At 47.5% G+C, this 25775-nt stretch overlaps 1 protein-coding gene across 2 annotated transcripts; it reads right to left on the bottom strand.

Annotated features, from left to right (window-relative positions):
* Positions 1–1486: 1486 nt before the first annotated feature.
* Positions 1487–24384, bottom strand: LOC104346698 (desmoglein-2). Of its 2 annotated transcripts, none has more exons than XM_086472600.1 (15): positions 24340–24384; positions 18162–18197; positions 17159–17293; positions 15729–15887; positions 15330–15474; positions 13967–14127; positions 12635–12769; positions 12327–12512; positions 11123–11382; positions 10179–10321; positions 9276–9503; positions 7766–7996; positions 6062–6190; positions 4565–4908; positions 1487–2482 (listed from the first exon to the last, which is right to left on the bottom strand). In XM_086472600.1, exons 1-15 carry the CDS (start codon positions 24382–24384, stop codon positions 1487–1489), a joined length of 3333 nt encoding a protein of 1110 aa, XP_086328726.1. The 2 variants fall into 2 exon arrangements, with proteins under 2 accessions (XP_086328726.1, XP_086328725.1); XM_086472599.1 differs by having other exon boundaries at positions 4565–4912; positions 6066–6190.
* Positions 24385–25775: the final 1391 nt, after the last annotated feature.

The following is a 25775-nucleotide window of genomic DNA, read 5'->3' as shown; positions in this document are numbered from 1 at the left end:
CATCCTTATCAGTAAAATCAAATGTACTGAGAGCATTTCTAGTCAAAGGCAAAACGTGTGAGTAGAAAACGTAACCCTGCAGCTGCAGGAGAACTCCAGGAGAGATGGAGACGAGCAGAAAGAGCTCTGCAGGCGCACGGGCTCGCTGATCTTACAGGTGTGAGACAAACAGTGTACCAACACCTAATCTAAAACACTTCTCCTCTGAGGAAACAGGAGGAGCGTATGACAGTCTTTCCTTTATAAAATTCACTCTAAACCGTTTCAAACTGCATACAAATATTTACACGTGCTTATATACATAGTGCCAAACAGTGCAGTACTGCCTTCTGCTTCTGCCACCTAAATTTCATAGAAAGAGAAGTAATCTGGAGTGTTGCAGACTTAAAGGGAGCTTGCTCTCCTCTTGCCAGAGCTAAGGAAAGCTGCCATTGTACAGCACTCCACAGGCCACCCAAGCTCTGGTACTGGAGCCAGCAGAACCTCACAGACACCCACAGCAGGCTGCATTTCTGCGCTTGGATCTGTGAGTTCACAGAATTAAAATCACTTCGTTAATTGCACTTGTAAATCAGATCTTATAGACGTCTAAGGGTCACAGACTCCGCTAGCGAAGCCACTGAACTGAATCTCTGGCTCTAAAGCTAAGGCAAGTTTTGGCTGCTCCTCACGCGTTATTAAAGGACCAACTAGGAGCCAGTGAAAAATGGATACGATGCAAATGCTTATGTGTCCATGTCAGCCGAGACCCACACCAAGTAATGGAATTTTTACATCGAGGTACCCAAAAAACTGCAGTTCTCTGCTTTTTTTGCTACCTGCTCCCTTTAACCCCTGCGCTAAGTACCGATTGCGTAAGGGACGACCGCTGATAACCTGAAGTTGTGACATCCCTCCAGGACATCACCACTGCCCTGAGGACTCTGGCTCTGGTGGCCTGGGCTTCTCAGGAAGGAGAGAATTCGTAGCAATTCAGCAAGGTGCAGAGATCTGCAGCTCAGGAGGAGCTGCCCTGGCCCACGAGGGAACCGACAGCCAACGTGCGATGACAAACCGATGCCCTAACTCCAGCAGACCCAGCAGACAGCAGCTCAGAAACCTAACTTGGGCTTTGCAGGCTGCTATCCACCACTGAATTTTAGACTTCTTTTTTCCTGCTTTCCCATAATTATGAAGCTGGGGTTATGTGGTATTATTACACTAACGGAATAACAAAAAGCACTTACAAAACCAGCAAACAAGGAAAAAATAAATGTATTTCCCACAGCCTTCCACTTCCAAAGCGTCACTGTCAACGTTACAGAACAACAACAGCAGATTTCCTTACTAGCTTCCCGGGCACAATCCTTATTTATATATAAACTACCACAAGCGAGTCCACATCAGCCTGAAAGCTCCAGCAAATTCAGGTCTCAAGGAAAGCCCCGAGGCGAGGCCCACGTGGCCACAAGGGTGCCGCGCGCCCCCACCCCGGCAAGGGGCCAGGCTACGAGCGAGTGTACTGCACCGTGCTGTACGTGGTGACCCGGGAAGACTTGCTCAGCGTGGCGCTGGCAGGAGGTGGCCCTTCCGCGTCGGAGCCCGCCGGGTTGAGCAGGGAGTCTGTGATCAAGACGTGCTCTTGCCTTGCCGGGCCGGTACCCGCCGCCTGTTCGGCTCTGCTCAGCATCCCCGAGGCCGTCACCACCCTTTCGTTCACCCCCTCTGCCGAAGCGGGGAAGCCGAGCGAGCCCTCGGGCACCAGCACCCTCTCCCGCTCCCTCACCACGACGTACGGGGAGTCGGGAAGATCCTGAACCATCAGGGCTCCTGGCCCCGCACCCTCCGACTTCACCATCCTCTCCGTCACCACCACGTTACTCCCACGCGGCAAATCGGGGATTTCCACCAGCCGCTGCAAGGTGGACGCGGGGGCCAGCACTCTCTCTGTCACCACTATGTTCTCCTTAAACTGGGGGTCTGGGAAGGCGGCGGCCGAGCGGGCAGGAGCCCCCACGGAGTAGGACGTTTCCGTCACGGTGAAATCGGTCTCCGCGTGGGCCATGGGGAGGGGCCGGGCGTCGAGCTGCCCGGAGCGGGATGCAAAGGTTGTTTCCGTGACCACCTCCTTGGACAGGGTGTCTTCTCCTGCGCCACCACCCACTGGTGGGGCGGGCTGGAAGCGGGTGCCTGAGGCAAAGGCTTGTTGGGAGCTGGGAGCGTTCTGCTGATCTAAGAACCGCGACTTGGCGTCACTCAGACCGAAACCTGATTCGTTCCTGGAGCTACCCTCTTTCATGTTGATGTGTCTGCCTATGCATATCTCTGCTAGAGTCTTAAATTTGTCTCCCAAATCATCAAGGAAATGGTCATCAAGGTCACCCTCAATAAAGCTGCAGCAGCCGATGGAGCCGTGGGGGGAGCCTGACTCTCCCTGGGAATAAACCAGGAGACAGTCGTTGGCAGCGTGGGCTTCATCTTCATCCGCAAAAGAGACAGCTTTCTACAGAAAATAAAAAGCAAGCAAAAGTTCATTAATGCCAGCTCTAGACTTAATAAATCTGAAAATCAGGAACTCTTGGTCAAAAAAGTAAGACAATTTAACTGAACCCACAGAAACTGTCAACCAAGCGAGGCCAGTCCCTAGATGTGCTTGTTGCTTTTCTGAAGCTAGTCTGAATTTGACAGGACACTTGATGGGAGGAAAAACCTGAGATTAAACCAAGGAAAACCTTGGGTATTACCACCACCTGCCGCTATTCCTACCGGGAATGGTGCCATTTGTGATACCGCTCCACCTTCCCAAAGAGATTGATTTTATTTTGGTTCAGTGAGTGAACTTCACCTCTAACTGGGTGTTTGTGGGAGAGAGCCAAAACTATGCCCGGGAGTATCCTAACATTTAAAGGCACATTTGATGAGCACCCGCTGACACGTTATCCCCTGCCACGGCCCTTTTCACCGGCACAGCCTGCAGGATCACACCCAAGAAGACCAACAGCAAACAAACCACAAAGCTGAATGGCTTGGTAAGCAAGGGAACAGAGTCCAGCACATAAATTTTTAGGCTCTATAGAGGCCACTTTGCAACAAGAAGGGCTCCTGGGTTCTGACTATCGAGCTCCCAGGGCCAGCTCAGGCTGAAAGCAGCACCTGCAACGGAGCTGCTGCTGGCGCAGCATGAGGGCCTGTGTGCATGCTTGCACCGGCTCCAGTTCCAGGAGCGAAGGCAGCCAAATCCTCTGGGCCTGCTGAACCAGCTTTACCTCACACGGCTGCTGGCTTGGGCTCAGAACCACTTTCCTGTCACATCTGAAGTTCCAGAGTGCGTATGAGCTCAGGCACCTGCGTAGAGTGGTCCACATCCAGACCCAAAGTGACTCTCTATGTTTATCTGCGTTTGATCCTGGAAGGAGGCACGTTGCCCGAGAGGCTTCTCCAAAAATCAGCAGACGTCTGAAACTATTTGCTCTGGTTACTTGTCTGGGTTTGGTTTTCTTTCCCCCTATAATCTGAGATATTTCAGCCTCCCAGCAGAGCGCTGTAGTATGGCCTTTACTAAGCCCTCCTGCAAGGCTTCAGCAGGCAGCTCTGCTTAAAGTACGTCTTAATATTCGGAACCGCCAAGAGGGGAAGGAAAGCAGAATTGCTGCTGCTGCAGCTCTTCACCCAGAAGACCAGTAGCTGCAGCACTCAGGAGACGTACAATTATCTTAACCTCAAATCCTTCCTTGGCCTGAGGGGACGATTCAAACCTGCTCAGCTGCTCCCCTGCAGAAGCCCATCATCAGCGTGTGAAGAGGTTTTGTTTGGTTTGTGCAGGTGACAGATAATCCGTGTACTCCGTGGCACACGTAAGTGAAACCTTTCACTGCAAGGAGCTCACCAGCCTACGGACTAATGACGCACGCTGTGCCAAGAGGAGTAGCTGCAATGAGGAGAAGCAACCTACTGGCCAATGGCTAGGTCACCAAGACCAAAAGAGAAGTCAGAAAGGGGGTTGCAACATGTGCCTCACCGGCTCCTGATGAGCGGCCCTTTACCCAGGCTGCTGGGCAAAGAGACAAGTCCAGCACCACTTACTTCACCGGCTACTTTGAAAAGGCAGACCCGCCCAAGGCATCCCATGGCTTATCTTTCAAAAACCTGCTCCATGGCAAAGCTTGTAGCTGTGACTCACCATGAGTCACAGGTGCCGCCCTACAGGCCAGCTTAGCGTGCTTAAACTCCTGAGATTTAGCTCACGCGGCCTTTCCCATGGCTCCCTCCTGGGCAAGGGGTTCCTCGGTCACTGCTGAATATTCCCGATCCCATTCCCAAGGACCTCCCTCGAGAGAAGGGTCTGGTTGTGGGAGACCTGGTACGCAGCCAGTGCTACAAGACCGAGCATGGTCATGCTCCAAGTCCCAAGCCTGATCCAAAAATCTTGAACGGCCCCAACTCCACATGCACACAACCCTGACCACCGTATCAGGACTGTTTACACACACACATCTACCCATCCGGGTTTGTAACAACAGGAGCAGCATTTCACAGTGCTAAGTGTAAATATCAAAATACTGTTATTTTCAGGTCGTATGCTTACGTCATTGAAGTAGTCTCTTAAAAATTCCTCGTTCATGGCTCCTGCCGCTCCCATTGCGACTCCTCCTCCAGCCACCACCGTCTTGCCTTCCTCACCTGCCAGGCCTTCAGCCCCTCCGGCTGCCATGGCTCCATACTCAGCACCAGAAAGGAGATGTCTTTGCTCTTCCCACCCTTCCTTGGTGATGGTGCTGAGACGGTCTCTCACGTGAGAGGCAGAGCTGCCTCCTCCTCCTGCTGCAGCCTCCTCTCCACTCATCCCTGCCGCTGCCGCCGCCGCTGTTGCTGCTCCGCTGGCCGCTCCTCTCGAGTTGCCCAGTCCAGTGGGTGGGATGAAGCTTAGCACTGGCTACAAGAACAACACAAATGAGGATGGGACATGAAAGCCGCGCTGTCTAGCACATGGAACTCACCAAACCAGCAGCGGGGCTGGGTGGGACCTGGGAGGGTGCTGGTTTACGACTTGTTTGAATTCGCACTGACACATGTTGCTGCAAAGGCTAAGAGGCTTCCTGAAACAGGGTGCAGCTTCCACAACTGCATTCCCAAGGACTGTAGAAATGTTTCTACAGATCATTGTTTTCTTAAAACTCAAAGGGTTGGGAGTGAAAGCAGGGGAAAAAAAAAAAAAAAACACCACCAAAAAAAGGCTTGCAAAACTGCAGGGAGCTGAGCTGTTCCAAGAAAGACACTGCCCAGCTTTCCTCAGACACAAAGTGGGGGGGCGTGCACTGGCTGCTGCCTCTGTGGTGCTGGCAGGCCCTTGCTCCTTTTCTAGCAGTTTGGCTTCCCTGTTAATTGTCCTTTAACAAGAACTTGGTGTGAGCATTGGCCCTAAATCAAAGCCTTTTACCTTACTTCTGTTTCTTTGTTACTGTGCAAAGGCATGGCAGTGTCATGCCCCTTTTTTGAAAACTGGGTTTTGCAGCATAACAAGAGAGGGCAAACTTCTCTTGGCATTCACTGTTCCCTCTGCAGATTTGCACTTTTTTCTGCCTTTTTTTTTTTTTTTTTTTAATTGAGATTTTCCTTTGTTTAAGAAGGCAAACACACAGGGAAGTCAATTAAAATGCAGCCCGAAGCTCTAAAGCAGCGAGGAGAAGCTAAGCTTTATAACCCATTCCTTCGCTGCTCTACCATGTTTCCAAAGGGGTGCAGAACATTCCAGGCTTGCAAATGCAAACGCTTCACTTTACAGCATGGATGCTTTTCCCACACTCCTATCTTCTGCTCAGACACCATCACCATTTGCTTGATTGCTTTCCCTTTACTCTGGGATTTAAACACTACGGTTGGTTTTGCTTTTTCTAGAGCCGCTGGTCGAATTCACCTTCCCTGCATCCTTCACCGAGCCTCACGGGGTTAATTTTAATTAATGTTCAGGTGCCCTTAAAATCTGCCATGCAGATTTGTACCATCAGCCTGTAAGGTGGAAGAGAGACCAAGTGCCAAACTGAACTCTTGGAGAGAAACCAGAGAGAAACGCCATTCGGGATACATGCCTTCTCCTCGGGAGCTGCTCCTTCGCTGTTCCACTGCCGCAACATTGCTTCGCTGTAGTCCGGTATCGCAGCAAACCCCTTCGCGCCCGAGCCGCAGGGACACAGCAGCAGCAACAGCGGAATAACTACAGGGGAAAAGGGAAGGAAGAGGAAAAGGGAAGGAAGAGGGAAGGAAAAGGGAAGGAAGAGGGAAGGAAGAGGGAAGGAAGAGGGAAGGAAGAGGGAAGGAAGGAAGAGGGAAGGAAGAGGGAAGGAAGAGGGAAGGAAGAGGGAAGGAAGAGGGAAGGAAGAGGGAAGGAAAAGGGAAGGAAGAGGGAAGGAAAAGGGAAGGAAGAGAAAAGGAAAAGGGAAGGAAGAGGAAAGGAAGAGGAAAGGAAGAGGAAAGGAAGAGGGAAGGAAGAGGGAAGGAAAAGGGAAGGAAAAGGGAAGGAAAAGGGAAGGAAAAGGGAAGGAAAAGGGAAGGAAAAGGGAAGGAAAAGGGAAGGAAAAGGGAAGGAAAAGGGAAGGAAAAGGGAAGGAAGAGGGAAGGAAGAGGGAAGGAAAAGGGAAGGAAGAGGGAAGGAAGAGGGAAGGAAGAGGGAAGGAAAAGGGAAGGAAAAGGGAAGGAAAAGGGAAGGAAAAGGGAAGGAAGAGGAAAAGGGAAGGAAAGAGTTTGCCATTAACTACGTGATTATTAGGGCCAAAGCATGCTGACAGCCAGCAGCGAAGTCTGGCCAGCTCCCATACCGAAATGCATCTTTAACGAGCCAGTGACCAGCACTGATCAGTACAAGGGCTGACAAGGACTGAAGGTAGGTTCCCAAATACTCAAGGTATCCCCCAGAAGCCTGTGTCAGGCTGGTTTCCTGGAGAGAAAACCGACAATTAACCCGTCAGGGCCTCAGCCCTGCAGACGACCACACGCACACGCAGCTACACTTGTATCAAAGATCCCGCACGCCAGACCCAAGCCCTGAATACCCCTGTACAAGCTCAGCATCTTTAACTCCTCCTGTTCTAGTGCTACCAGGTAAGGACACGGCGTCAGGTACATTCCACCTCACCGCTGCTCTGACAAGTCTAGAGCGTGGCCTGGGGAACTCGGAACAATCCCGTTTCAGGAGCAGAAAGTATCCGTGCGGCATGAGCGTTCCCACAGCTAGAGTGCCACCAGCACAGGCAACAAACTACTGCACTTTAAATGCAGCACTAGTACCCACGGCCGTACCCTGGCTACAAATGTTCTTCTCCTATTTTTGAGTTTCTATTTCGTCTCACCAAAGAGCAAGGTCACGTGCTGCTCCGAGCAAGGCACCAGACCTGGGCCTGCAGTGAGGGAGAAGAGAGCGGAGAGCGCGCTGCGGTTGGAGTGGGAAGAGTTAGGGTTCCCCTGGGGAGGTGCAGGCACAGCGAAAGGATTCCTTCCTGCTTCCTCACCTGCTGTTTACAGCGCTAGACACTAAAGCTAGTAAATTTAAATATTAAATTTAAAATGCACCGCTTGAAATCCTTTGAGGGTGAAGTGCTGATGCTACCAAAACCAGTCAGGGATTTGCCATGACTTCACACGGGGCAGGAGCTTACACAGAACGTTATCAAGATGATAAAACCTGGCAGCCTGACGCTTCTTTCCTGATGCCTTGCAGACTGTATTTGCAGACTGTATTTACAGACTGTACTTATCTACAGTGCTTCTGAGAGAACACGAAACAGCTACTTACGCAGCAAGAGTAAAAACGCCAAGATGATCAGCGCAACCGCTCCTGGTCCCAAACCCACCGACTTGGCACCAACCACTTTCTCTTTGCACGCGCCGTCATCTGCACAGTTGCAAACAGTCAGCTGCAGAGATTGTGCCTGAGCACAGCTGGACCCTTGGAAATCCTTTATGAGGATGGGAACTTCAGTTCTTCCCAGCTTCAGGTTTTGTGGTACCAGCTGTATGCTGGTGCCTGAGGCAAAGCAGGGGGTTAAAGAAAAAGAAAAGACAAGAAATGAGCAGAGAGAAAGTTGATTAAGGGAAATAAAACCTTCACAGCCTTCCAACAAGCCCCCTCCCGGTAAGTCCAGCCAATGCAATGGAATTAAGTTTAATTAGCTGCTGCTACAGGGTATGTGCTATTATTTTTATCAATTAATTCATGCTGGTAACGAAGCAGCTGCCAGTTGCAGCCTCAGATAATTGCAAAGAGTTTCACACCACCAGAGACATCACGAAGGCAGCCCAACTGCCTGCACAGCATCAACCTTCACGTCATCTGGGTCGCTGAAGGCTGAATTCACAAAAAAAACCCAGTTTCAGCCTTTAGGAGACTCATGTGTCGTAGACCACAGGCAGAGACCGAGCAGCCAAGATCCGCCCTGCTCCTGTGGCAAGGGATGCCCAGGTGGTGTGCCCCGCTGCGGAACGCCACCCTGTTTGGGACCTTTTTGGTCCCAAACCTGGCCATTAGGATGACTCTGCTGATGGCTTCGCAGTGTTATGCTGCAGGATTACGGAGGGCAGAATAATGAGCCTGAGAAGCAAAAAAAGTGTTTTCTGGTGCCTTCAACCTACCTGCAGCATTTCCTTCGAGCATTTCTCAAGCTTTATGAATGAAAATGTAAGAAGAAAGTCCTCGTGCCATTCTGAAATACTCATTATTTACGATTTCTGACTTATTTTTGTTCCTACCACGCCGGACAGCCTTAGACAGGTTATTTCCCCTTTCCAAGGCCCACTGTGCAGCCAGATTTTTTTTTTAATTTATCTGTAAGTCAGAGCAACTGCAGCCATTAACACAACCACATCTCCAAGCTCAGTGGTAACAAAAAACCCTGCATGTTTTTTGTGGAAGGACGGGAATGGCTTCATCCCAGCATTACCCACAAAACCCTGGTCACCACATGGGGGTCCTCAACCTAGGCAAAGGTGGTCCAACTGAGGGAAGGCCACAGGCCCCAGAAGACGTGACGGGGCTTTCGCAGCCATTAGAGAGAGGGGAGCAGAGTGTGAGCAATGTGTCTTCATGCCCAACTCCAATCCCACACGCCAGACCCAAGCCCTGAATACCCCTGTACAAGCTCAGCATCTTTAACTCCTCCTGTTTAACTCATCTTTAACTCCACGCCCAACTCCATACAGATGGGGTTTTTTGGTCTGGATCAGCCAAAACTGTCAGTTTGACTGAAATCAAATTACAACACTAGGACTCCACAGAATCGAAAGTAATTAAAAATATATTTTCTTACCATTGCTGGATGCAATCATCCATTGTTTTGCTGTCCCTTGTGGCTCATCAATGACAGTAAAGCTGAAGGGATCGCTGTTTGGGTGACCATCCAAATCGTTAGCTGTGACATCGACTGATTTTGCATCTGAACACACGGTCTGCACCGCGTTCACAATAACTGGGCAGTTATCATTTTCATCTTTCACTTGAATAACAACTGTGCCGGTGACTGTTTTTTTTGGAAAATCTAAGATTTTAAAATACAAAAAGTTAGACTGATGTGGAAAGTGCAAAAATTTCACCTTAAAAAAACCTTCTTATTTTCCAAAACACGGACGTTTCTGAAATAAGTTAAAAGAGATCTCCCTGGAGCTTATGGGACCAATACTTAATTCCTAATGTTAATAAACATATTGACAAAGATCTTCTGAAGGCAAGTTTGTTTTACTATTTTGACTTGTAAAAACCGTATGTATTTCCTACATAGGGTTACATGCAGATTATGAAAGAATTTAATTAGATTGGCAAGAAGTTCAGGGAGTCTTTCTTGCTTCGCATTCAAGAACACTTAGGACTCTGAAGCCTGTCAATTAGCATACTGAGACACCGGCAACTTCCACGTTGGCAAGGGATGTTTCTATCAGACGTGGTCTTTGCAAAACTTACACAAAGTTCGCCTCCATCTAGTCACAGAAGAGAAACGGGCACCTCAGGAACCCATTCCAAGGTTCACCCTGTTTCAGGGAGTTGCCCGTGTCTCTCCTCCAAATGCAGAGCTTATGGGAAACTGCACTAGGCACCGAGCTTTTGGGTGGTTAGGTAGACAGGTTAAACAGGGAGGTTAAACCAACTATGGTTGTAGAAAAGCAAACTAAACCCTAACCAAACCAACTCGTGTGAAAACAAACCCCTCTCAACTTACCAGTAGTTACCCCCAGCATGGTGATTGTGTAGGTACCATTTACTACATGAGGCGATTCGTAATCGAGCGTTTTGGCAAGTCTGATTTCACCTGTGACCGGGTCTATTGTGATCCAGTTTGCTGTATCTCTTCCTTTCATGTATCTGATTGAAATTGCATATCAAGATGGACACATTTACAACGAGGACAACAACCATCAGCGGAAAAAGCAGCTTCACAGTGTGTTTACCCTTTGTTTAAGCAGAGACCCAGTCCCTCGGTCTGACGCTCCTGCCACGGGAATTGGTTTCAACCATAAACCTTAAGATTACAAACCTACCCTGAATGTTGAAACCTGCTTCTCCCTCTAGAGCCAGAATTTAGGTGTGGAGGTATTATAAAAAGTAGACCCAGGGAGCGAGACCGGAGCAGGAGCGGGAGCCACGCTGCTCTTTCCCCTCTGTTCCTGTTCCTGCTCCCAGCAACAGCCGAGCAGCAGCCACCCGGGCGAGAGGGCTCCACCACTGGGTCTCTGCTGCTCTGCGCCGCTTGCAAAAGCCACGGTAGGGATTAAACCCACGTTTCAGCTGAAGAGCTGCGATCCAAAAGCCAAACACGCTCTACACCCTGGGCCCGACCACTGGACCTTCCTGCATATCGCTTCCGAACGCCTCGGCAGGCGGGGAAGGGGGGCGAGCAAAGCTGCTCTCCAAAGCAGCACACAAGCACGGCCAGCTTCAGCACAAACACTTCACGGCTCCCCAGACACAGCCAAACAAGCGGGGTTTTCACCTCAGCTATTTTCTGCGTAACAGAATAGTGAAGATGGTGATGATTGTGTCGGTTTAGGTGTCAATTACGCAAAACTATGGCCTCCGAAATGATTTCGGTTCAACATACGCATTTTTACAGCCAGACGTGCTTGCTGACATGCTCAGCTACGATGGCTATAAACAGACTCTTACATGATGCGCTCTGCTGTTTTTCCAGTGTCTTCATCATAGGCTTGATACTGTCCAACAACCTGGTTTATCTGCAGCTTCTCACTCGCTTCGATAACTTTGGTGCCCCCGGGGAATAGAGGGCCTTCCCGCACGTTAATCACGTTAATTTTGATTGGAATTGTCTGTGCTTTAGAACTGTATTTAACGGACTTGTGGAACTCTGCTTTGTTTGTTACAACAATGCCCAAGTTCAGGCTTTTCATTTTTTCATAATCCAGTTCCTAGAGGAATAATAATAAAAAAAAATTCACTCAGAACTTGACAGAATCTGATATGTAGACAATATTCATACATTTAATATTTAAATAATACTATTTAAATAAGAACTGTTGGTTAACACTTTTCTCTCAATACATAATGCTTTAACTCTTTAAAAGTACGTAAGTCAGATTACTGATTTTTAATGGATGGCACCATAGGCATGTCTTTATATTACTGAATTTAAACTAATTTAAGGAAGGTGCAACGAGTCACATCCATATATTCTGTCTTTACTTTCAGTGAATCAGAACTCAATACTACTTGGCTCTCCCAATTTTATTTTTATTTTTAAACCTGATTAATTTACCTAATAATGCTTATCAATTTTTTTTTACAGTTACCAGTTTTCAGATAAGGAAATCAAAGCAGAAAAAAAATAAAAACCATACTTAGAGCAGTATGCATCTTCAGTTCTTGTGGGCTAAAGGGGAGTGAAAATCAGAAAATACAAATTTCCATTTATGGAAACTATTTCCATAATTTCAATTTATGGAAATTCATAAAATAGTCTGCAGCCCATGGCTCACGGAGTAGGTGTTGCCTGCAACGTTATCTGTGGCCATGAGAAATAAATCTAAATTGAGACCAGCAAGGAGAGCAAAAATACGGGAAAGTTTACAGCACATGTGTTAGTACTGTTGCCCAATGACGGGGGAAGTTTGGGGACTTCTGCCCCACTAGACATGTTTGAGATCACACAGAATGCAAATGGTAAAGCTGGACAAAATTATTATTTTGCATGAAATTACTGAATTCACCAACAAAGAAAACACCAAAGGAGGAGTGTCCACCCTGCAGATTTGCAGTTTACATACTGATTGAATATAAATAATTTGTACGTCAACTTAGAGGGAATAAATTATTCTAATACTTAAGTATAAGACTCTCTAAAGAACATACTAACCTTCACAACGGTCAAAATTCCTTCATTTGTTCGGTTATCTGTCACTATACGAAAAAAGCCACCCTCATTACCAGAAACAAACGAAAAGTTTGCCAGCCAGTTATCAGAAAACTCCTCATCTTTGTCAAATACTTTTATTCGCAGAATTTCCACATTTGCTCTGTTTTCTTCAATGCTTCCTTCGAACTGCAATCAAAAGCACCCTTCGTTAGAAAGATGTCATGATCTACCTCATTTCACCGGCGCAGGAAGGTTTGCACAGCCTCAGAGTGAGCAATGGGATACTGGCAGGTGATGACTGTACTTACTGAGTGACTTTCAACCACAGGCACATTGTCATTGACATCCAAAATCTTGATTTCTAAAGAACATGTTGCAGCGTTCCCACCCAATTCACCACCACGGTCTTTTGCTTCCACCACCAAGGAATAGCTACTTTGGGTCTGCCACGACAAAAAAAAAAAGGGTTTAAACCAGGCTAAAAATTTTTCCTTTGGTGTATTATCTCTATTACATTTTGGTAACCCCATCTCGTGGCCAATTATAACTCCTCTTCTCTGGCTAGTAGTAAATCTCACACACAGCTACCTCGCCAGGCTCTGCTGGAGGAGAGCTGAGGCTCTGAAAAGGATTTGGGACTTTTGCATTTCCCCTGCCGAGAGTCAGCCTGTACTCCCGTGGCAAAGGGAAAGTCGGTGCCCACGAACAGGGCCAGGACCAGTGACACCAGCACGCCAGGGCAGGGCTAGAGGCAGAGATGCGGCCCTCAGCTGCGGAGAGCCACCATCCAGCTCCCCATCTGCTGGCCAGTGAAAATTCGCGCACGGCCACTGAAAATTCACGCACGCCCGGGTAAAGTTGCCGGCAACACGTGGCTTCCAACTCTTTGCACCTCGGTTTCCATCGCAGGCTACAAAAGCTCGGGATGAACCAGCAGCTCTGCAGAGGGGGAGCTGGGCTGCCTCTGCCACCTGCTCTCCAGCAGAAAGCGATGACCACTCGCTTCACGGATCTGCTGCCCTGGCTGCACGCGAGGGACAGAAAGCGAGAGCCATCGGCCTGCTGCGGCGCGAGGGAGGGGACAGGGGAATACAGCCGTGATCCCATCACACCCCCCTTCCCCGCCCCCCCCCCGTCCCTGCAAACCAGTCATCAGCCAGACCAGGCTTTAATCTCTATTAGTACCTCTCAAAACCAAAAAGCCCTTGCGTCACTGATTACTTGAAAGCAGAGATGATGTGAGGTTTTGATTTTTTACCTGTGTTTATGCTACGGTTATACAGTCATTCTTGTCATTCTCTCTGCCCCACCCCTGCAAAATCACTAACGCTGAAACACAAAAATGAACGAAGCTGAACGTTGTTCATTTTTGTATTCTGTTTGGAAGTAAATTTGTCAGAGACTAAATTATATTTTAAGCAGTATATTTGACAGCTAAAATTTATATAGTAAAATGTTGAGAAATTGTTCAGTAATGTCTGGTTTTCCTGTATTTTCCACTCCTGGAAGGAGGAGAAGGGAGGGGAAGGAAGGCAAGAGGGCCAGCTCCTCACCCCAGCCTGCAGGGCTGAAGGTGACACAGCAGGCATCAGAAGGCCACTGTTAACAGATTAGAAAAGGGAAGGTTTTTTTTTTTTTACCTCTCTGTCAAGGTTTATTTTTGCTACTCGGACCTCGCCAGTATCCTTATCCATACTGAATGCAGCGCTAGGGCTTTGGGAAACAATCCTGAAAGCAATTTTGGAATTTAGGTTATTTGGTTCATCTGCATCTGTTGCATTTATCCTTATTACAATCGTACCTGGAAAAAGCAAACAAAACACAGTATTTGTTTACACTGCCACACACTGGCAAGTATTTTTACTGTCATGCCAAACCAGAGCATGCTGTCAGATGCACTGCACAATTTCCTGATGCTCTTGCCTTTATTTATTTAATGAATAGAGCTAAAGAAGCGATCCTAAAACAAGTATATGTTAAAAGTATATCCTCTAGCAAACAAAAGATTGTATCCACACATCTGTAACTCACAGAATTCAATGCACCAGATTTAAAACAACAGGTTGAATTCCCTCAAAAAATTCAGACAGAAAACTGTTGATATTATACAGAGAAGAAAGGTTTTGAACAACAAGCTACATTCCCCTCACACAGTATTCTAAAGGGAGCACTACTAACTCCTCTACCTGAAAGTTATTAAAACAATTGCTCCGTATTAGTGCCCTCCAAGAGCTTTACTCAAATTCCATGGTGGTCCCCGTGGTCCCTTATAACTCATGGCACAGGGTTTTGTCCTCTGGGAAAGGGTGTACCTCAGCATGCAGTGCCCGAGTGTGAACACTAGCTGGAATTCAGGCAGAAAGCAATCACCATGTGGCTGCTACTGCCTTGAAAGAGAGCAGAGGGAACTCAATACCCCACCCAAGCGGATGGTCAAGAACTTGTTTCTTCAGATTACTGCGACACTGAAATGCACACAATGTCAAGTATTCATTAGGTTGTTTTATTCCAGCTTTTCTTCTCTTCTGGGAAACAGTCTGCTGCTCTTATGCCTACTGACAGTGATAAGAAAACTTGCCACTACCTTGTTCTTTGAGGCTGAGGTCACAGCCCCATGCAGTCAACAGTGAAGTACCTCTCCAGCCCAGAGATCAAGCAGGGTGGAGTCCCTCCCAAACAGGCTGGGACTGCTAGGCCAGAGGTGCCTTCCTGCCAAAGGACTCCGGGTCCTGGATCTGGGGTAGCTCTGACACCAAACCAAAGGTGCCATTAAGACGAAGGGCTGTTCCCTGTTGTCTCTAGGTGGAGGCTTTCCCTTAATCCCACCACACAGCTCAGCCCTGAATAAAAACTTGTATTCACACGTGGATAACCTGTCCCACGCAAGCAAGAGAACATATCCTTGTTCCTGCAGCTCTGCTGCTGCAAAGAGTATAGTCACTTGTGCCTTTGGACGTGTTGGGAAAAGTTGAATGAAAAAAAGAAGTCTAAAAATAATGTTACCTGTTTCACTTAATTCTTCAACTGAACCAACAAAAACTTCATGTGAGAACACTGGAGAATTGTCATTTATATCCACAACTTTAATTGGGAGGTCTATTGGCTCTTCCAGTTTTGCTCCAGTCTTATCTAGTGCATGACCTCTGAGCTGAAATAACACAGACAGAAACAATACGCAGATCCAATGACTGACTGTAATATATATAAATACACACGCAAACCAGAAATATATATATATAACAAAATCTAAGCATTGCCTAAGCATATCTGATATGCTTATAAATATAAGAATGTTTACACACACAAATACGCAGAAACATTAAAACTAATTGAAGCAAACATATTTGAACAAAATAAATGGATAGGAAGGCTCTACAAGGAAAAAGTTACTATTCAACTTACAAGCAGCATCGGAGTCTTTTCTCTGTCAACCCTTCCTGTTATGTTCAGGTCTCCAGTCTTTCCATTGATAACAAATAATCCAAAAGGGGGTTCTGTTACTCCTTGGCCAGATATAGTGTAAGTCACCACTACCCCTGTATCTTCTAGATCAGAATGTATCTAGCAGGAATATAACAGATTCAATGGCATTTGGTAAATAAAACCGCATTTAAAACCACAACCAAAGTATTTTTGCTGCTTTGGTAATGAACAAACAACAATAAATATTAAACACATTTATCTGCACTCCTCTGAGTGCGCAGATGTTGAGAGGAATGCAGGAAGAGCTGCATGTTTCGTTTGCAGACCTGGTGCAGAGAGATGAGCAACATGATGGGCAGTGCAACAGCTGGGAATCATAGAGGTCTGTGGGAGAAGAAAATCTGGGCTGCTTGGACAAAGAGAGCGGGATAGGATACAAGAGCAAGGAAAGGCTGGGGAATATTCAACTGTGAGAAGGTGAAAAGCTGGAGTGAGGGGAAAAAGGAGGAAACTGGCTGTTCAAATGGATGGGGGCAAATAAAATGTGGAGAAAGACCAAGGGGAAAAATAAAAAAGAGAGTCTGGAATGATGGGTTGAGCAGGGGAGACTGAAGTTACTTAAGCAAAGCCTGGAAATAAAATCTGACGATGTTTTAAGGCAGATTAGACCTAAGCTAGGGAGTGTGAGCAGGACTGAGGGAGTGACAAGGTGGAGGAAGACAGGTCAGACCTGGGGAGGAACAGGTAGAAGAGGCCGCACAGACCAGAGGGGCCACCGTTCCTCTGCTGTCAGCAAACGGCCGCAACGCCTGCAAAGGCAGGGGTGCGTCGTGCCAGCAGCACCACCAAGAGGCAGCCCAAGCAGAGGGAGCAGCCTGCTGCCACCTGCAGTTACTTCCCAAGCTCAGGGGTGGTGAATTCAGCTTTCAACACCGCTGCTGAACCACAGGCCTGTCACTCTCGCACAAAAGAGAACACTTTGGTTATTTTTAGCTCCAGTTCCTAAAAAATCAGGCACGCATCATCACGCTCCATGTACACCCTTCTGCCCAAGCACCACCAGCAGTTTTGGGACCCCCTTGCCGAGTTCAACCGCAGGTGAACACAGGTGGTGGAGTGAAAAAACCTCAAAGATATTGCATTCCCAAAAGTTTTATGAAAACTGGTGGCTGGGAAAAAACGAGCCAAATCAGGCTTCAACAGTAACTCATCTGCTGAAGGAAGGAAGCAGAAGGAAATGTGCCAAACTTAACTGTCCTTCAACAGTGCTGTAAATTTAGAGAAATATCTGTGCATGTGTTTAGGGCAGCCACACCTTTATTTTCAATATTTTCATTGATTCATTTATTTTTCACATTTTCATGTCGATTTTTATATGTATTCTGTGTTTCTCTCTTTTCTGGGCTTACTCTAGCGATTGGATTCTTATAGGAATTGTCCTCCTCTTCCCGTATGAAAGCCGGAGGGACTGTCCATTCTCGCTTCTGCCTGACCAGGCTGGTGGGATCAGACAAAATGCCGCTCCTGCCATTTCGATGATAAACCTGTGGAAAAAACAAGGCTGAATGTCAGCATTACATTTAGCCCTTTCAGATGGATGTTTTATTGCTGCTGTAGCCCAGCTTTTGCTCTTTCAACAGCTAGTAACTTTGAAATCACGGAGCAGCATTAGCCTTCCGAGCCACAGCCTAAGAGCTCTGTGCTCCTCACGCTGTTTGAAGAGCAAAACTGCGCTTGTCTTTTCATCAAGACAGAATTAGGCAAGACAGGCTTTAAACACACGAGCACGCTCCCCTAACCAGGGGTTGGTAAAAATACACCTGTAACGGAAGACTTAAGTACTTGGCATCAGATGTGGGAAGAAGTTTGGCACTGAGGCTGGTTTTCCACCATTTCTGCCTTGTCACCCTGTTCACCACGCCACCAATCTGCCTCGTGCTCAGCCGTCTCTCTGAAGCAGACCACATGGAAGAGCAGGCCTGTACTCAACCCGTCCGCTGTCTCTGCTGTCCTTGCTCTACTACCCCTCATTCTCACTCTGCGTGACACCCTTCGGCCTTCTGTCCAGCTTAGTCCCTGCTGTGCCTGTGACTGCCAGATTAACATCTGGAACTGTTTCCAATTGACCTTCCATAAAAAAGTTGTTGAATCCATTTACAGAGAGTTAAAAACCCCCAGATATCTACAAACTCAGTATTTTAGGGGAAGTTCCTCCAAGTTGAACACCACCTAGTTTGATGGATGTAGGAGTCTGTTCACTTACATTTCAGCTTTCATTATTATTCATTACACAGCTTTCCCATTTCAGAAAACGGTAAAACTAAAGGTATTTATCAACTGAAGTAAGACACTTTGCTCAGAGAACCCTTCTTCAGGCACTGATAAAGGAAAGCAGTTTTCATTATTTCCTACCTTCACGTGGAATCCATTTCCATAATTCAAACAGACCTGCAATGGAAGTTACGACAGTCACTATTCATCCTACGTCACTTTAGCAGTACTAAAACTTAACTGACATGACCCGCCTCATAAGAAGAGCAAAGCCATACGGAAGAGGGCATCTGACCTCTATCAATTAATATTTACCATTACCCATAATAGCTTCTGAAAAATTCACCCATAACCATTCAGACTAAAAACATATGCCATAATTATATAATTATTAAGTTTTGCGCTCGTCTCCCAGCAGGAAACAAATAATAAGCAATTAATGGTTTTTTGCCCCCTCCAATAAATGCAGACTTCAGAGTCTCTCTTAAACAGCCGGTTTTTAGTGCTGAGTAACGCTTTGCTATTCAAAACTGATGGGAATTTGCCATCGATTGAAGTAAGTGTTGGTTGCCAGCAGCACTCCGGAGCAGCCGCTCTTCTGGGCAAAATCACGGACTATACAGCCTGTGGCGGGTCACCAACCCCATCAGAGAACAAAACAGGTTAAATAATGTTTAAAAGCAAGGACTAACCAAAACACCGACAGAAGCAGCTCTGTACTTGGCGCCTCGCTGGGAGGATAAACGGCACACGTACATCCCTTACGCACACACGGCGTGCCAGCAACAAATCCCCTTGCTCTGACAAAATCTTACAGGCCAACATTCGGTATTGGGACTGCCCACCTCTTCATCCACCAGGATAGCTATGTATGCCCTTCCACACCCCAGTCTGGTGCCCAGTCCTAGCTGGAAGGAACTGGAGCCTCAGCCAAATTACCCGAGACCCTGTGTTTACGGCCACTCCGCAAACACCAAAGACTCTGCAAGTAACAAACCCCCTCGAGCAGTGCAAAAATGTAGGCTTTGGGAAAAAGCAACAAGAGGAAGTAGGTTATTACAACGTGTGAAACCAACAAATAAAGCTTTTGAGCCTTGCACAGGTAGAGAAGAGGACACTTGTATTGGTCTCAGCACTGTTACACCTACCTTCATTTTACAATTCAGGTGTTTGGGGGTTTTTTAATACCAATGCCTAAGGCAAAGTAGGCTCAAAAAAGGTGATTTCCTACTGAAATAAATCAGGGAGTAGCTCTTTATAGTCTCTTTGGTTTCTAGACTGTTAACTGGGCTCTCCCTATTCATCCCTCTGACTCAGCCCTGACTGCTGCGTTGATGACAGTTTTTTCTTTTTTTTTTTAAAGATGTTATCTCTCTCCCACACAATGCAGCGGGCAGTGTTGAGCAATGTAGCAGACTGCTGTTTCGACTTGTACAACAAAACTGTTTTCCAAATGCCGATTTTCCCAATCTATATATTCCAAAGACAAAAATCAACAAGTTCCCTAACGGGTATGCCCTGTGAGGGCTACAGGATCTGACACCTTAGACCAAATTGTTTGCATGAATATTCTTATCTTGCCTGCTTTTATTAGTAATATGGATTTTTAAAATTCATTTTTATCATTAATGAGATTGTACCAGCAAGAATGACAGGAGAATTTTGGCTTATAATCAAGGTTTTTCCACAGAAGCTGCAACTCTTTTGGAAGGTGAATAGCTGTCAAGGTGTCATCGTCAACATCCTTGTTTGCTCTTACTGGCAAACTGAAGGGAAAAGTGTTTCTGTCTCAATGCTGAACGGAGGCAAGAGGCACAAGGTGAGAAGCTTCCTTGTACCTGAAACCTGAGAAGCACAGTATTGACAGAACTGTCTGAAGTTCAAGAAGCAGCAGGGCTTCCCTCGAGACACATACAAAGAAAGCGGAGAAAATCCTATTAGTCACTGTAAACAGAAAGTCTTTCATTAAGATAACTAAAAATCAAAATCAATTTATTCGCAAATGCTGCAAAGCAGCCTCAAAACATTCTGTTTTATTGCTAAGACAGTAAAAAATACTTTTGCTTTTGTACTTTTCAATCTGTAGCCCACGGGCAATCTCATATGGGACTTTGAGACATCAATAAATAAAACTGCCATTCTTTAACACCTTTTACGAGATGAATAAATACCTTTAGAACAAATATATAAAGGGATCCTGCGTTTTTATTAAAAATTTTTAAAGGATCCAAAAATTTTACAAAGTGGAAGAGCACTTTTCAATGACATTTTCAAGAAAAAGTGAAAAGTCACATACCCAACAGGTGTTGAAACCTGAATTTCCTTTTTTTTTTTGTTTTTAATATCCTAGAGCTGCCTTCTATTAAACAGCTTAGTAAGAGTAGGAAAGCCCTGTTTGACATTTGATGGGGATCATCAATAGCCTTGGCACAAAACCCAGACATCTACTGATGACATTTGTGGATGACACAGAGCTGAGAAGGCATTGTCAGAAGACAACTGGTTGGCTACGGAAAACGAGGTGGAAAACCTGAGGCCTGAAGTAACAAAAATGGAATGAGATACTACAGGAAAGCAGGAGGAGTAGGCAAGAGGGCAGGGGGAGAAGGGAGTGACGGCCGTGTATAGGGAGTGCAAGGCTGCTCTTGCCCAAACGCGTGTTAATGTACAGCCAAGAAGTGACTAAATGACAGATTTTGACTCACAGCTTAGTTTTACAGTGTCAAGATGAAGAGTGATCAAGCAAGATGGTATCTCTTCGTATTTGCTACCCCATGAAACTGTAAGTCCTAAAAATGTGGTCTTTCACGTACGCGGTGTGTCAGGAGCCTGGGACCTCGCAGCTCCTGTCAGTCAGTTTGGTGTTGAAGACGACGGGCAAGTGACGACCTTCCACGCTTAGAGAAGGCGGCTGAAGGGACCATCCGAGGTTACCTACCGGTCTGCTGGCCCTGGGGCAGGACGAGCTACACCCAAGTGCTTCCTGACAATGGTTTAACCTCTTTAAGGAGCGCTGGATGTCCCACAGCCTCGCTAGCTGACCTAAGGCGGTGCCCAGCTAACCTTACAGACAGAAAAGGCTTTGTTAATTTTTATCCTAATTTTGTTATCCTAATTTTTAGCTCTTTGCAAGTCGATCATACTGCTGTTTGGATGAGGTGCAGTTTCAGATTAAGGCACACAAATTTACATGCCTACATGAACGTTAAGTGCCTGAACTCCTGTTATACTCAACAGAAATACAGCCAAAACAGCCAAGGTCATCAGGAAGCAGTTCAATTCACCCCAAAGCCAGCCCACATCTGCTGTTTCTCTCTGGACTCCATGACTGTAGCTATGTCTACTCCGTAAGCCCGATACAACAGGATATGTAGAGCAAAGCAGTTGCCGCTGATAACCCAACACTGAACAACCCGTGTTTTGTGGTTGTTGCTTCACACTAGAATTAGCCTGGTCCCACAGACCAATCGCCCTCGTTCAGAGGGAGGCATCTCCCAACGCAGTTTCACCCACGAGGGATCAAGAGTCACACACTCTGGAGATTTGCTTCGAAAGCACAATGTGCTCCAGCCACATCGCTGCACTCCGCATCCACCGCGTCTCCATCCACTGTAACAGAAACTCAAACACCTACGTGAAGGTGTCTCAATCTCAAACCGAATCTCCCTCTTTGCCATGCTGATACTGCTCTCCTCAAACAGAGCAATCCCCTTTTTCTCACAATCGCCCTTCACATATCTGAAAACTTACGCATCTTACCCACTTTCTCTTCTCAGTTCCCAGTTCTTTAATCTCACTTCAAGAATCAAAAAACCAGGAGCTCCTGAATCTAGATTGCGTTTTTTATTCTCCTCTAGTCTCTCCTGGACAGATTCACTTTATTCTGAAAGTCTGGTGTCCAAAATAATATACCATTTTAGTTCAATACGATGGATAAAGTACTAGATCTTACTTCTCACCTGCTTTCAAATCATACCACAGTTCTGCCCCCCTCCCCCCCCTCTTTTCTTAGAATACTATTAAGTTGTCAAATTGATGCACAGATGCTTGTAAATATTTTTACCATGTTTCAACATGTTACTGGCGGTAGAAGTGAGGCTGCTTTGAATTATCTCACTTTCGCTCTTTCTAAAACTAAGCATCACATTGTTTGTTTGTTTTTAAATTTAACTTGTTCCTATGAATTTTGAAAAGTAATTGCTGCTGGCTCTGACATGACAACAGTGATCCAATGTATTCTGGACTGAATTTCACCATAGTTAGCCTAAGTCTAACACCCCAAACACGAAGGAAAAATCTGAGAAGACGTTCAGAGAAAAAGTAAGTCTTGCTACTTGTGAAGGAAGCTTCACAGATCTGTCAATTCTTTCACTCAAATGCAGGAAGTATTCCAAAATTTCCTCTCTTGAAGACATGATGTCCACCGCCTTCAGGAATGACCGAGGAACCACCCAGTCTAATAACCCTCGATAGCCGTGCCCGCCCGGCAGGCCCACGGCTCTGGGTGTGTGCCGCGGCCAGACGCCAAGTCTAGCCCCAACCCAACCCTACGGGCGCAGCACTGTCCTGCGCCTCCCTGGAAAAGGGCTGGAGGCAGGGACACGGGGAAAGCTGCCGTGACCTCTGCGAGCTACCCAGGGATGAAGATGCAGGGATGCAGCCCGCAGGCAGGGCGGGAGGGCAGATGACCAAGAGATACTTCCAGGAAAAACTGGGAGAGGAAGAGCTTACAGCTCTCGATGCTTCTAAGGTAGCAGACGCTTTGGGAAGACACTACTTTTAGGCTGTTTTGGTTTTTTACTCAGTAGTTTCTTAAGGTTTTGAAATTACCAGTGACATCTTTGCATGTCAAAAGACATAAATCACCCTAGTGTGACGTTCTCAAACTAGCCTTTCCTCCACATGAATGGCTTTGTCCAGATTAGGGAAAAAAAACCCCAACCAAACAAAAAGGGCAAAACCCAGCAGTGCCTCCCTCTCTCCTGACAACTAAGGTAGCTCTGTTTGCTCTAATATTCCATCCAACAATGAGGCATTTAGGCACCAAACTGCCTTCACTTTTAGTATACCACACCCTGCCCCGGCTTTAGCCGAGTCTGAGGATGATGAGGATTGGTAAGAATGATTTTCTTCCTTTTGTCGGGCAAAACCAACAGCGTCCTGAGCCAGCGCAAGCCACAACGGTGTGGCTTCATGTGTTATAGAAGGAATTGATGGAAACTTTTGTACAAGTAGTACTCTGCGTGTTTCCCATCGCTTTTTTGGGGGGCAAAACGAGGATAAAGCATTTTCCATTCAAACCGTGCTGCAAACAGCGAACAGGGTTTACTGTTGCTGGGTGACTTGTGTCCAAGCACAAGTCAACATTTAAGTTATCAGGCCAACGGGTCTCCAGCTAACAAATCTGATTTTGCAGGACCTCGAGCTGAGGGAACAAGGTCCTGATCCACAGCACCTGCCATCCTGGCCGTGGGACAAGACGTTACCGAACCCTGCCTGGCTCCTCGGCCGCTGCCCGACACCCGCAGGCGTCCTGCCAGCCTGGAAAGGCGAAGAGCTAAAGCACAATGCCATGGGTATGGAGGAGAGCGTCCCGTAAACCACCCAGAAACAGCTAGAAAGCATCAGTCCAAACCAAATCGTGTCAGTTTCTTATGAAATATTCCTTGCTTTTAGGCTGAAAAGTGGTTTCATAGGATGGAAGGTCTAAAGGCTGATGGCTAAAAAAGAGCGAGGGCAGGGAAGGAGACGGCCTGCAGTGCCTTGGATCGTGAGGGATCTGGTATCGTTTCTCCAAGGCAACAAAGAGTTACGTTAAATCATATTTCACGATCCGTTCTCCCTCCTGCCACTATTCTTTCACGAAAGTAACGCAATTTGTTAACACAGGCAACACGTTGAACAGGCAGACGGCAGCGGTATGAACCCCACGCTGCGCTCCCCTTCCCCCTGGCCTCTCAACACCCCCACCCACCCGAGACACGGCTCTGACCGGGATTTTCTACCTTCACCTGCTTTCGGACAGCGAACGGCGATCGCTTTTACCTGCTTCCCAAAGGACGGGAGAAAACCCGTTCCCCCGCCACCAGCGGCCGGCGGCGGGAGGGCTACCCAGCCCCGACGGGAAGGGCTCCCCCCCGCCGCCCCACACCAGCCCCCCGCGGCGCCGGGGCCGGTGCCGCCACCCCCCCGCAGCATCCCCCGCAGCAAAGCAGCGCCTTGCCCCCCTCCCCGGTACCTGGGGACCCCCCCCCCCCACCCCCCCCCACCCCCCCCCCCCCGCGGGCAGGCGCTCCCCCCCGTCGGGACCCGCACTCACCAGCAGCGCCAGCAGCCGCACCCCCGCGGCGGCGCCCCGCGACATGGCCGCCACCTCCTCTCTCTGCCCGTGGGGACGGGGTCACCTCCTCGGGCCGCCCGTGAAGGGGAAATGGAGGCGGCCCGTCGAGGGGCTCGCCACTAGCCGCGGGTGGGTGGAGTGTGGCGGGCGGGGAGCAGAGCCGGGAGGGGGCAGGTGGAGCCCGGCCCGGCCCGGCCCGGCCCCGCCCGGCCCGCGGCGGGAAGCCCCGTCCTCCACCGCCCCGCCGAGCCCCGCCCGCGGGAGGCCGCTGAGGGCCGCCGCCATTTCCCTGGGGCTGGAGAAGTTTTGTACCCCCTTCCCCCGCCCTGAAAAGCGAGCTGGAGCGTACCCAAACCGTGCCAACAAAACGAGAAATTAAGGATTCATTGATAGGGGGGGAATACAGTCTCGTGGGAAAATAAAATTGAGAGTTGTTTTAGCATAACCTTCCCTGTAATCTTCTTTTTAATGCGCTCCGAGCCATATCCTTCCTGCTCTTATCCGGCAGAGATCTTTCCGGGATACACCTGATTAATTGGTGCTTGGGAAGGCCTAACTGACTCCTCGTGATGGCGAAACAATTAAACACACTTCCCTTCCTCCGCTCTTCTCAATTACCTCATTCATCTTTCCGAGATCACCGTTGTCGTAGATAATTTCTGAAGCGGCTGGTTGTGATACGACGTGTGATAGTATGAGGGCTCGGTGAGGCAAACCAGCCTTACGGGAGTGTTTCCAGTCCCACCGTGTCCCCTCGTTACTGTTGTAACAGGGTAAAATAGATGATTCCACGTCGCGCGTGATGTCATTTGCAACAATTATCGTTTACGTGGGGATCACAAGGCAAACAGTTTTACCTCGCAATTTATTCTGAGGTTATGTATAACTGTTTGTATTATTTACAAATGTTATTTCACAGTTTGAGGAGTTTGCTGATACCCTTGCACTAATATAATTTACTTAATTTAAGGAAAACGACAGGCAGAAGCAAAGAAGCCGATACACATGAGATGAACAGTATTATGCATTTCCATCCTCTTTCTTCATTCTGTCACTGAGTCACCGCGCTGGGCTGATCACTTTGTGGTCATCAGGCTGAACAGAAAAGCGTACGTTTGCGCAAGAATACAGCCTGAGATCCTCTGAGGATCGTCAGGGTCTCAAGGGCAGGGCTGTCATTCGGTACCGGTTTAACAGACAATGTCACCAGTGCAGCTTATGTTAGTAAAAGTAGCGTGAAATTCTCTTTTAGTAATTCCTGTTGGAGATAAGTGAGGCAGAGCATGTCTCGGAGAGGCTTCATTTTACACCACTTTTAATTTGGTGATTTAGAAGTAGATTCTGATCCTAGATGTGTATTATGTTTCCTAGCCTGCTGGTTAAGCATAACTTGAAAGTATTTATTTACATCAAAA

This window comes from Leptosomus discolor, chromosome 13, assembly GCF_034619465.1.
Source record: "Leptosomus discolor isolate bLepDis1 chromosome 13, bLepDis1.hap2, whole genome shotgun sequence".
In the NCBI taxonomy this organism is placed as follows: Eukaryota; Metazoa; Chordata; class Aves; order Leptosomiformes; family Leptosomidae; genus Leptosomus; species Leptosomus discolor.
Note: the sequence above shows the minus strand (reverse complement) of the source record. Positions and strands in the feature narration are given on the sequence as shown.

Excerpts from the sequence above, each read along its gene's own strand:
- LOC104346698 (XM_086472600.1), bottom strand. The coding sequence starts at position 24,384 with ATGTCGCGGGGCGCCGCCGCGGGGGTGCGGCTGCTGGCGCTGCTG. Across the intron at positions 15,475-15,728 it reads AAAAGACTCCGATGCTGCTT|CTCAGAGGTCATGCACTAGA; the intron begins GTAAGTTGAATA and ends GTGTTATTTCAG. Across the intron at positions 2,483-4,564 it reads TAAGAGACTACTTCAATGAC|AAAGCTGTCTCTTTTGCGGA; the intron begins GTAAGCATACGA and ends TATTTTCTGTAG.